Source organism: Poecilia formosa, unplaced genomic scaffold (assembly GCF_000485575.1).
Source record: "Poecilia formosa unplaced genomic scaffold, Poecilia_formosa-5.1.2 Scaffold92, whole genome shotgun sequence".
In the NCBI taxonomy this organism is placed as follows: domain Eukaryota; kingdom Metazoa; phylum Chordata; class Actinopteri; order Cyprinodontiformes; family Poeciliidae; genus Poecilia; species Poecilia formosa.
This window is the reverse complement of record NW_006800031.1, coordinates 653,805-665,134: the sequence shown is the minus strand read 5'-3', so window position 1 is coordinate 665,134 and position 11,330 is coordinate 653,805. Positions and strand designations below refer to the sequence as shown.

Below are 11,330 nucleotides of genomic sequence, written 5' to 3'. Positions count from 1 at the left end.
GGATTCAGTTTTTACCTAATTATCTTCAGGCGCGTCTAATAAGCGCAGCTGCAATGTATAATGACGTCATTCCAAATCAGGAAAGGCCAACAAACCCGATGCTGCTCCAGTTTATACAAGAACTGGGAATGGACGACTTTCCAGTCTGAAAAATTAACTGGAATCCAATCAGAGGTCGGATTTCCCACTGAGAGCATCTCCAACTAGTTCCATGGACTTCACTTTTCAATATGGCCGCTACCTCCTAGCATCGACAGTAAGAAAAAAAAAAACATGTTTATTTCTTAAGACACAAAAGCAAGAGTGGGTCTTAAATCAGTGTTATATGTAGCGCCTTTACACTGACCCAAATTAAAAGTAGTGTTTGTTTATAGAAAGTAAAACCGCTTCTAAAGCTATAAGTGCGGTAAAGGAATTGCAGACAATGGGCGTCGCCATATTGTCTGCAATTGAAATTATGCTACAGAGTATTTGGGGCAACCTTTATTTTCGAAATATGACTTTCTCACATGACTTTTTTTTTTTTTTTTTTTTTTTTTTTTTTTTTTACCTTTTTTTGTAATAATATGACTTCGCCTTAAGATCCCAAAATTCAATTTATCATTTTATATTTATATTTCTTTTAATCTTGTCCTAATGAGGATGCTGTACTTGAGCCAGTGGTTTTTACGGTTTTTACTATTTTAAATAATGAGCACTGGGCCATTTTGGATCATTTAATATTTATATTTATTGTGTATCTATGTAAAGTTTCACCTCACCTACCTAATAGAATAACATTGATTGGTCGCAATACTATGACTTTATTCTCAAAATATGTATTCTCATTATTTTGACTATTCTCTACAACTTTATTCTCAAAATATTATAACTCTATTTTCACATTGTTTCAACTTTATTACTATGACTTTATTCTCATACAAGTTTTTTTTTCTTGCCATATAGTCTAGTTGTTTTTACTTTATTTTGGACTTTTTTTGTCAGTGGTGACAAACACAGGTACCAGGTCCCAAAAACTAAAATCTAAAGTCTGTTACTCTGCTTTTCTTTTTGGCTGTTTTCTCCCCCAGCATCTCTTGAAACAGAAGCTGCAGCTCTTGAAGAGGATGAAGATGAGGAGCAGATCTATAATAAGGAGGAAGGCTAGGACATCCAGGCTGTGGTACTGGTACCAGGTGAGTTCGTGGGCCTGGACTCTCAGGTGTTTGGCTCCTTTGTTCCTCATGGTGAACTCGATCCAGAAGACGGCCTCGTCCCGAGGACTCATGGGTCTGTCATGGTGGATTTTGGAGAGTCGCATCACGTTTTCTTTGTATCTGTGGATGAGTTTGTACAAGTATCTGTCAGTTTCAACTCATCAAATAGGGAGATTGCCACAACAGCAGCCATTTTTAACCCTTTGCAACAATTCAAAGGTGCATCTTGGAGACAATTGAACCTTTTCTCTTTAACAACTTTGAAAATGTGAACTTTTACATTTAAGCTTACAAAGCTAAGCATTGTGATTTTTTTTTTTCTGTGTACAGAAATTAGATCATGATTCTTGTTGGTTCACTTTATAATATGCAAATTCATTGGGAGACACTTGTATTGTCGATTTCTTAAAAAACTGAAACCTTTAAGTAATCCAAATTAACCTATTTGATAATTTCTCTGTTATTCAAAACATACGATTTGTTATTAATGACGCTCTTGATTGCATCTCTGAGGCTCTCGGTTGTCATGAAGTTCAGGTTCTGAATGACTGCAGCTCCTTTGGCCTCCATGTGCACCATGTTGTCTGGCTGGTCAGCAAACATGGGGATTCCCACCATGGGAATGCCGTGGTAGATGGCCTCATAGATCCCGTTTGTCCCACCGTGAGTGATGAAAGCTTTGGTTTTAGGATGACCTGATGGAAACCAAAGCATGTCATGTGAGTGTGAGTTAATTTTCAAACTAAAGCCATTTGAGGTCAGCGGTGTATAATGATAAAAGCTATTTTACATAAAGTCATTTCAAAGGTCTTAAGCCAAGTGGTGAGTTGTTTATACCTCACAGGACTTGGCAAATGGCGTGTTTTTCTTTGAAACAGTAACTTGGCTTTTATTCATTTTTATTCAATCAATAACTTGACCTCTATAGTAACTTCTGCTGAGCATCTTTGTTACATTTCAGTGTTGTCAGCAGGCAGTCTGACTGCACAAATATCAATCCAACATTTCTGCTGCCACGTTGTTTCTCTGAATGACATGAACTTCACTCACCCAGCAGGTCGTTCTGAGGGATCCAGCTAAATATCCTGGTGTTGGAACCTAAAGTTTTTGGTTTTTCACCGTTGTATCGCCACAGTACCTAGAAACAACACAGAATGCTGAGAAAGCTTAAGAGAATTTAAATGTTTTTGATGTTTCATCCTTGCATAGTGATGAGACTGGAGGTTTGGAAAATTTGAGTATTGTCATTCCAATCAAAATCCTGCTTGTAAAATCAATGAACTGTTCTGTCTTTATTGAGTATTTAAATTACTTTATCTTGGAAAAAAATTGTCCAGCCCTTCGGACAATATATTTTTTTTTCTTCATCAATCACATTGAGATGCACTTAAATGGCCGCTTGTACTTGTTTCTTCCTTTTTAAAAGGGAGTGTTTTCTCTCCACTGTCGCTACATGCATGCTCAATAAGAGGGATTACTGTAAAGTCAATAACACAATGTAGGACTCGCAATAAATGAGTAACAATATATATCATGATATACACATGATAAAAAAAATCAAAATAAATAATTACTGACTCAGAACACATTTCTATATGTTGCTAGTTTTATCTTATTTCAAGTTTACTAAGATATTTGCACTAGAAACTAAATCAAAAAAACTTTTTGGTATAGTTTTGTGTTTGTAAGATTTTGTGTTTTGCAGTGAGGTTGGTAGCATCAATTAACTCACTCACTCTTTGGTTACCTAGCAACAACTTGCTGAGTAATTTTTGGTTACTTAGCAACAACCTGTTTAGCAGCAGTTTAAGGTTTAGCCACTGTGCCTCATATTTGCCTAACGGTAAATAACAGCATGGTGTGAAAGCTGTGGAGAAATGGGAAAGTTAACACCACCAGTTTGGCAGTATTTCGGATATTTAAAACAAAAAACAAATCAATAATCATTGATATTAACTGATATGAAACGCTTATCGTGATGTTTTTCAGCCATATTGTCCAGCGCTATATAAATGTAATTAATTTATTAAGGAGATCCTTTAATATCAAACTACAGCAACCTAAACAAGAGAACACTAACCTTCAGAAAGTGAAAAAAAAAGTTAAATCTGAAGACATTTTTTAAGTTGGAACCAGTTTATATCGAAAATGAGATTTTCTTCTGCCTTTATAAAGGTCAGATAAATTGAATGGAATCTGCTTGTGCCAGTAGTGAATAGTTACTTATGAACCCAATAAACCTCTGGGTGAGTGTCAACACCCGTCTGATCAGGGCCAAGTTGGGAAAAGTTGCATCAGATGATAAAAGGAGGTCATTTGGAGAAAACACTGAACATATTGCCAACCTTTTGGGGAAGCTGAGCAAGAGCTGAAGCTATTAGGTTTGCCTTCTCTGTAGTTACGTTCTTAATCATGGATCCCAAAGTGAAGACCACGATGCCATTCTCTCCAGAGCTCTGCACAAATTCTTCCATGTCCTGAAATGTCAGTAAAGCTATAAAGTCAGCGGGTTTGGTTTTTTTATGGAGACAGAATGTGATTTGTTTATATGGTTTTTAAAAGTTCCTACCTTTGGTAAAGGTTTAGCTGGTTTGCAGTGGATCCCTCCAACAAATTTAAAGTTGGGGAGGAGTGGACGAGGAAAATCAAAATCCCAGTAGGTTCTCATCAACCAGATATCGGCTTTACCCATCAACTTGCACGCACTGGTGGGTGTTCCTGATACAAAGCATTTTATGTAATAAACAATTTAAAAAACGTCATGTCCCACATAAGTATATACATAGCTGACAGCCATCTTGGTAGCCATCCATAATGAACTGTTGCTATGACAACAATAAACAAGCCACAAGCTTAGACCTAGCGTATAAACAATTAAGGACATTACAGCCATTAAGCTTTAAACTTTTTTCCCATATTTTCTTTTTGTCAGTCTCTCAAAGACATGGTTCAGCTATGCTTTGTGCTGTGTTTGCCTACCAAGATGGCGGTTCAGACTTGTGGGAGCCATGCATGTTGAGGATTCTTGTTGAATTGCTCACCTTTGACTTCTGAGTAGTATTCATCGAACATATTCCACATAACATGGTTGATCACAACATCCTGCAGAGCGTAGAAGAGGACGTTCCACAGTCTCTCTGAGAAGTCCATCTTGTCTGTGAGTTTGCTCATAACTCCAGGGACAAAGGAGGGAGGAGCAGGCAGCTGACCACACATCCTCTCCCAATTATGAGCCAAGGAAAAACGTAAAGAAAAGACCAGAGGGATTCCCAACATGTCCGCTGCAAGGTCACTGCCAGGCAGGAGGGGGTCAGCAAAGAGCAGGTCGTAGTTTTCCTTCTTCAGCTTCTTCATCAGGGTTTCTGATTTCACCACGCCGTCTAGCATCTTAAGACTATTCTGTAGGTCAGTTCTCATAATATCCATATATTTGATATAAATCTGGAAGTAGTTCATGTGATCTATCTCGTACATGGAGAACTGATTAAACTCCTCCATAAGATCCTCCATATCCTCTAATGGAACGGAAACATTAAAAGGTTCATACTGGAAGCGAGACGGTTCGCTGCTGTTCATGAACATCGATGTGCTCGGTATCAGGACTGTCACCTGGTGTCCTCTGTCCACCAGTGTCTCCAGTACTGGCTTCATGTTGATCCAATGGCTGGCCTCAGTGTACCACACCAAAATCTTCCCTCCGTTTGAGCTTTTTGGAGCACAAAGCAGCAGCAGGACGCAGACAGAGAGACGCAGCTCCATGGCGGCTCTGTGTCTGCAGATAAACCAGCTCCCGTCTTTTCAACAGGTTCACCTGAAAGATATTTATTAACTAAATGAACTCTGACTGTCCTGTTGGTACTGAAGTACAACAGATAACAGCCTCACCCCATAAAAGCAGCTGGAGGTAAAGGGTTATAACGGCTAACCTAGCAGTGGGTGACTCAAATATGTACAGGAGGATCTTTATTGAGCGTTTAACTGGCTGTACACTGCAAAAACACAAAATCTTACAAAGTATTTTAGGTCTGGGTTCTTGTAGGAGTGCAATACATCAACAACAATATATATAGACGTGATCAGTATCTATAGATAATTCATCTGATAGAATATCAATAATTTCACTGAACTCCCATCCAGAACCGCACAGCATTCTGGGGGATTTAGACAGTGAAAAGACTTTAGCTCCTCAACCTCTCACAGCTAGCTAAGAAAAGTTGGCGGCATCAGCTAAATCACTCACTTTTTGGTTACCTAGCAACGAGTTGTCGAGTAACTTGTGGTTACCTAGCAACGGCCTGTTGCTGGGCAGCAGCAGCTTAAGATTGTAGCACTTTGCTTCATAACTCTTTAAAAATAAACATCAGCGTGGAGTGAAAGGAGAAAATCAGTACAGAAGATCAAGGGGAAACTATAAAACAAGAAATGTCACACCAGTTTGGCAATATCTCAAATATATATAAAAAAAACTAATTCAATAATTATTGATATCAACCAACCTTAACATATCATGAAATTAAAAACAACATACCATTAAATGTGTCATTAAATAATGTAAAGTTGCATACCTTAAGACTTATTTGACTCTTTGTATTTTTATTTTTTTAAATAAAATATTCTACTACTAAACGTAAAACCTCATTACTATGCATTCAACACACATAATACACACGTTTTTTAATTTCATGTTTTTATTTCAAACATGAATTTGAATTCAAAATTTGATTTCCTAATAATGCCACTTCCATGAACAAACTGTTGTTTAGCACTTTTCTGATAACGTATCGATATGTTAATCTAATATTTGTTTCAAGACATTTTGTGCCAAGTTTTCTCTGAATATTTGTGATAGTTGTAAAAGGTTTGGTAGAGATGTTTCAATTAAAACCATGGAAAAAAATGACAAAACCACACAAATATATGCTTATTTTAAAGGCAATTTTAAGAATACAACACACATTGGTACAACTTTGCTATGAAATGTCCTTTTGCTCAGGCATCAGATTTATTCACTTCAGTTTTTTCATTCTGCTTTTCTCTTTGTTTTTCTGCTGCAGCATCTCTTGAAACAGAAGCTGCAGCTCTTGAAGAGGATGAAGATGAGGAGCAGATCTATAACAAGGAGGAAGGCCAGGACGTCCAGGCTGTGGTACTGGTACCAGGTGAGTTCGTGGGCCTGGACCCTCAGGTGTTTGGCTCCTTTGTTCCTCATGGTGAACTCGATCCAGAAGACGGCCTCGTCCCGAGGACTCATGGGTCTGTCATGGTGGATTTTGGAGAGTCGCATTGCATTTTCTTTGTAGCTGTTGATGAATGAGGAAAAAAAAGTTGACCATCACTTTTTAAAACATGTATATAATGGTCTTTGCATCGCAGTCGTTTAAAAACAGCTGTTTTTACAGTGCACTGTCTTTTGCGACACACTTTTTTCTTCCACTCGATGCTATGATTTGAAAGCATGGCCCTCCCATAAATAACAGAAAATTAGCAGCTGGTATAAAATGTGCTGCGCAATTTCACAGCTGTACTGTTTTTCACTATGATTCTATATTTTCTATTAATTACTTAGATTTATTTTTTAGGTAACTGTGTAGGTATGATAGCAATCACAAATACTGGTCTTGAAACACATTCCCTTTTGTAGTATACTTTTATAAAAATAAGTGTGATTTGTAATATATTTTCAAACAAATTTTTATTGGTACCTTCATTAAACAAACAGTGGAGAAAATAAGACTAAAGATTCTGTCAATATTAACAGTTTTGACAGAATAACTTTTTTTTTTTTATCACAATATATGATAAACGGTACAGTAAATACCCAACAGCAGCATAAGGTAACTTACGATTTGTCATTGATGACAGTGTTGACTGCATCTCTGAGGACTTCAGTTGTCATGAAGTTCAAGTTGACAACAACTGCAGCTCCTTTGGCCTCCATTTGCACCATGTTGTCTGGCTGGTCAGCGAACGTGGGGATTCCCACCATGGGAACGCCGTGGTAGATGGCCTCAAAAACTCCGTTTGCGCCGCCGTGAGTGATGAAAGCTTTGGTTTTAGGATGACCTGACAGGAGCCAGTTATTACACATTTATTGTCTATTTCTGTGCAACAGTTCAGACAAAAAGGGTTTTTGATACGCGAAGGCGCTCCAGATAAAAATCACATCTTGCTGCAGTTTTCTAAACGGTGTTGTGCTAGAAAGTCTGTCCAGACTCGTTTGTCACATTTCCAGTTGCACGTCCTGTTCATAGCAGTTTTTTATCGCTCATTAGTCTTATGTTTTTGCTCATCCTTTAGTGTCATCGATTTTCATTGTTTCCTTGCGTGACATTTTGATTTCACTGTAAATTTACTAGTAGACATTATGGTTTGGTGAACCATATTTTTGCTTCAAGCTGTTTGGTTTACTCACCAAGCAGGTCATTTTGGGGCATCCAGTCATAAAGTTTAGTGTTGGAACCCAGAGTGTCTGGTATTTTCCCACTGTATCTCCACAACACCTGCAGAGGGAGAGCATTTCAGTGTGGCTAACAGAGTCAGTGCTTTAGCGTGACCATCACAAAGCCCAGATCTCAATTCAGACCTGACTCCATTACACCAGTTCTGTCTGGAGGAATGGGCCAAATGTCCAGTAAACTATTTCTAGAAGTCTGAAATAATATCCAAAAGGTTTGACCTATGCCCTGCAGTATAAAAATAATTTTACCAAATACTAGTGAGTTACATTCGCTCTTCTGAACTTCAATGCTGGGGCATTTAACTTTTATTAAAAAAACCTTATTTTCACACATTCGTTAAAACTGCTGCTATGTACTATGACATCATAGTATGAGACAAATAATATGCGAAAAAATCAAGATACTCTGTCTTCTGCCAGTGCTAACTAGAAAATACACAGTATGGCCAGAACCAGTCAGAGTCAGGAGGAGGACTTTAGCACTGCCAATCACACTCATGTATACGCAACTCACACCCTCCCAATTGCTCTCTGTTAGCAGAGTCAGCCATGAATGCTACAGCTAGTTAGCATGGCCACCGATGATGGTGGATCAATTTTCTGGAATAGTGAGTTGTTTCTCTGCCAACAGTGAGCAGCACATACATGAGGTTGATCGACAGCGCTAAGACCGTTCTGGCTCTGACTGGTTGTTTTTGGTAAGGAGTGGTGCATTTGCACAGACACTAATGATAGCACTGGGAAGAGGTGTAAGCATTTAGGAAACAGAAATCCTAATTGATTAACAAAATATCAAAAGTTAATTCTGATTCAATGTCAGAGAGTGAGGAAAAAAAAGGCTTTTACATTATATTTTTTATACAGGTTATTAAACGCTATTCTCAGTTTGGGAAAATTTATCTAAAGTTGACAAAAAGTCTGTGCTACTTAGTGGTCGTTTATGATGACCAAGCAAGAGAAGCTGTACATATTGTAGTGTAAAATCCTGATTACAGCTGACATTTGGGGATCCTACTGACCTTCTGTGGAAGCTGAGCGAGCGCTGAGGCGATCATGTTTGCTTTCTCTGTGGTCAGGTTCTTTACCATCGATCCTAAAGAGAAGACAATGATCCCAGCATCTCCAGAGCTCTGGACAAACTTTTCAATTTTCTGTAAAATAGTTACATTTTCAGCTTCAGGAAACCAGTCAGTTGGCTTCAGTCAGAATTGTGTTAGTGATGTGGCTTTGTTTACATCAAGATTTAAGTGTGTTTTATTAAATTTGTGGATTATAACTGCACCTTTGGCAAAGGTTTAGCTGGTTTGCAGTGGATCCCTCCAACAAATTTGAAGTTGGGGAGGAGTGGACGAGGAAAATTAAAATCCCAGTAGGTTCTCATCAACCAGATATCAGCTTTACCCATCATCTTACAGGCACTGGTGGGTGTTCCTGTTATAGTAGACAATGGAAGAGTTATGACACCTGTTTTGACAAAACATTATCCACGTCTTTGTCTTTTTGTGATAATTTTAAGATTACTTACCTCTGATTTCAGAGTAATATCTGTCAGTCTCTTTCCGTATAACGTGTTCCAGGACTAAGTCTTGCAAAGCATAGAAGATAACGTTCCACAGTCTCCCTGAGAAGTCCATCTTGTCCGTTAGTTTGCTCATTGAACCGGGGACAAAGGAAGGCGGAGCAGGTAGCTGACCACACAGCCTCTCCCAGTTATTAGCTATTGAGAAACGTAAAGAAAAGACGAGAGGAATTCCCAAAATGTCCGCAGTCAGGTCGCTGCCGGCGTAGATCGGATCCGCAAATAGCAGGTCGTAATTTCCCTCCCTCAGCTTCTTCATGATGGTTTCCGATTTCACCACTCCGTCCAAAAACTTCAAAGTTATCATTGTGTTCCGGTTCATTAATTGTATAAATTTAATGTAAATCTGAACAGGGTTCATGAAGTCCATCTCATACATGTTGAAATGTAAGAACTCCTCAACAAACCTTTCCATAACATCCAGGGAGACGTCAATGTTAAAAGTTTCATACTGGAAGCGAGACGGTTCGCTGCTGTTCATGTACAGCGATGTACTTGGGACTAGGACCGTCACCTGGTGTCCTCTGTCCATCAGTGTCTCCAGTACTGGCTTCATGTTGATCCAGTGGCTGGCCTCAGTGTACCACACCAAAATCTTCCCTCCATTTGAGCTTTTTGCAGCACAAAGCAGCAGCAGGACACAGATGGAGAGACGCAGCTCCATGGTGCATGTGACAATCGATAGACCAGCTGTGGTTTTTAACAGGTGGACTGTGCAGATACTTATTAACCACATGAACTCTGAATTTCTCCTCTTTGTACCGAATGATGCAAGATAACAGGCTCACCCCAGGAAAATGATTAAAGAGGTAAAGGGTTATAGCTACAAAAGTACAAAAAAAGCAGATCAGAGAAAATTCAGGGCAAATCGGTAAATAATTAGCTTTGACAATGAGAATAGTTGAGCCTGGTTATTCAGTATTTAGTTTTTCTTCATCCATCTTTTTGTCTGATTACTCAGAGATTTTAAAGGTTACCAGATACAACTTGTCACTGCTGAGCTACCAACTGTTATTGCATTTTTAAAGGTAATTTTTACTCACAAGTTCATGAGCTTGTACATTTGCCCTCGAGTTAGTTGTAGAAATAAACAATCCCCGTTTTGTTTTTGTTTTATATGTAGTGCAAATCTTGATTTATTTATTTTTTTAATGATGGTCCGAGATATTATCAATGAATTTTCCAGGGACATAGTGTCATTTTATAGCACAATCAAGTGGCTATTTTATGCTGTTTTTAGCTTATGTTTATCCTAACTGAAATTTTATTTTGTTGTTTCTTTTTCTAACACATTGAATTCAATCTCTATCTCTTCAAAAATCTCCCGATAGTTAAGTCACATTCTGTGGGTATTGAGTCGTTACCTAGCAACCTAAGCCAGCCCAGCGCGTCACCTAGCAACGCAGGTGGAACTCCAGTGCATTTGGTCAGCTAGTTTCACCGCTCTACTAGCTTTTCAGTGGCTGCTGGAAAAGACAAGGGTTTTCTTCTTGATTTACTATTCAGAAACCACTTTCTGTGTTCTTGTTGGTTGCGCAGGAGGCTCCACGGGAGAGTATCGATTTCTCAAACAATAAAAGAATCAGAGCAATACTGCAGGAATGTTTTGATGAGAGAATGGCATAAAATATGATGTAAAGCATAACGCATCCTGTTTATAAAAATGTATTTGATAAAATTGATTCTCTGTTAAATTTATGTAGCATTTGTAATTATCAGTTTTAACTTGGAGTGCATTACAGTACAATAAAAAGCTTTTAAACACATTAATTGAAACAAAAAATTTCTTTTAAAAATCACCAGCTAGCTACTAAACATACACTCATCACACATAAGCATAATGGTGGCCTGGTCATGCTGAGGTGAAATGTTTTTTTGGCTTTAAAGATGTTTGATATTTCAAATGAATATGTATCAGAAAATGTAAACATTAGTCATGATCAGTCATGTAAACATTTTTTTGTAATTAAAGCTCTTAAAGAGAAAAGTGCTACAAACACCACTCTCACTTCAATTTTCATTCAGCTTTTCTCTTTGTATTTTTTCTGCTGCAGCATCTCTTGAAACAGAAGCTGCAGCTCTTGAAGAGGATGAAGAT

The 11,330-nt window shown here is 38.2% G+C and overlaps 2 protein-coding genes across 4 annotated transcripts in view; both read right to left on the bottom strand.

Moving 5' to 3' along the window:
- Nucleotides 1-906: 906 nt before the first annotated feature.
- LOC103141980 (UDP-glucuronosyltransferase 2A2-like) lies at nucleotides 907-10,066 on the bottom strand. Of its 3 annotated transcripts, XM_016674225.1 has the most exons (8): nucleotides 9,314-10,066; nucleotides 4,981-4,983; nucleotides 4,238-4,369; nucleotides 3,766-3,914; nucleotides 3,542-3,673; nucleotides 2,247-2,334; nucleotides 1,672-1,891; nucleotides 907-1,316 (listed from the first exon to the last, which is right to left on the bottom strand). In XM_016674225.1, exons 1-8 carry the CDS (start codon nucleotides 9,966-9,968, stop codon nucleotides 1,034-1,036), a joined length of 1,662 nt encoding a protein of 553 aa, XP_016529711.1. In that variant the 5' UTR covers nucleotides 9,969-10,066; the 3' UTR covers nucleotides 907-1,033. The 3 variants fall into 3 exon arrangements, with proteins under 3 accessions (XP_016529711.1, XP_007557879.1, XP_007557880.2); XM_007557817.2 differs by lacking the exon at nucleotides 9,314-10,066 and having other exon boundaries at nucleotides 4,238-4,983; XM_007557818.2 differs by lacking the exons at nucleotides 907-1,316; nucleotides 1,672-1,891; nucleotides 2,247-2,334; ... (2 more) ...; nucleotides 4,238-4,369; nucleotides 4,981-4,983 and adding exons at nucleotides 5,874-6,496; nucleotides 7,040-7,259; nucleotides 7,609-7,696; nucleotides 8,673-8,804; nucleotides 8,936-9,084 and having other exon boundaries at nucleotides 9,179-10,066.
- A 1,002-nt stretch (nucleotides 10,067-11,068) lies between these two features.
- The window catches only part of LOC107836847 (UDP-glucuronosyltransferase 2A1-like), a 3,023-nt gene continuing 2,761 nt past the window's right edge, over nucleotides 11,069-11,330 (bottom strand). The window contains exon 7 of the mRNA XM_016674212.1: nucleotides 11,069-11,329. Coding sequence (XP_016529698.1) covers nucleotides 11,250-11,329 — 80 coding nt within the window. The 3' untranslated portion in view covers nucleotides 11,069-11,249. The remainder of the gene's footprint in view (nucleotide 11,330) is intronic.

Bases quoted from the DNA above. Each gene is read 5' to 3' on its own strand.
- LOC103141980 (XM_016674225.1), bottom strand. From the start codon at position 9,968: ATGTGGTTAATAAGTATCTGCACAGTCCACCTGTTAAAAACCACAGCT. The intron at 2,335-3,541 runs GTTGGCAATATG...TGTTGTTTCTAG, and splicing joins TTGCTCAGCTTCCCCAAAAG to GTACTGTGGCGATACAACGG. The intron at 1,892-2,246 runs GTGAGTGAAGTT...GGTTTCCATCAG, and splicing joins CCCTCAGAACGACCTGCTGG to GTCATCCTAAAACCAAAGCT.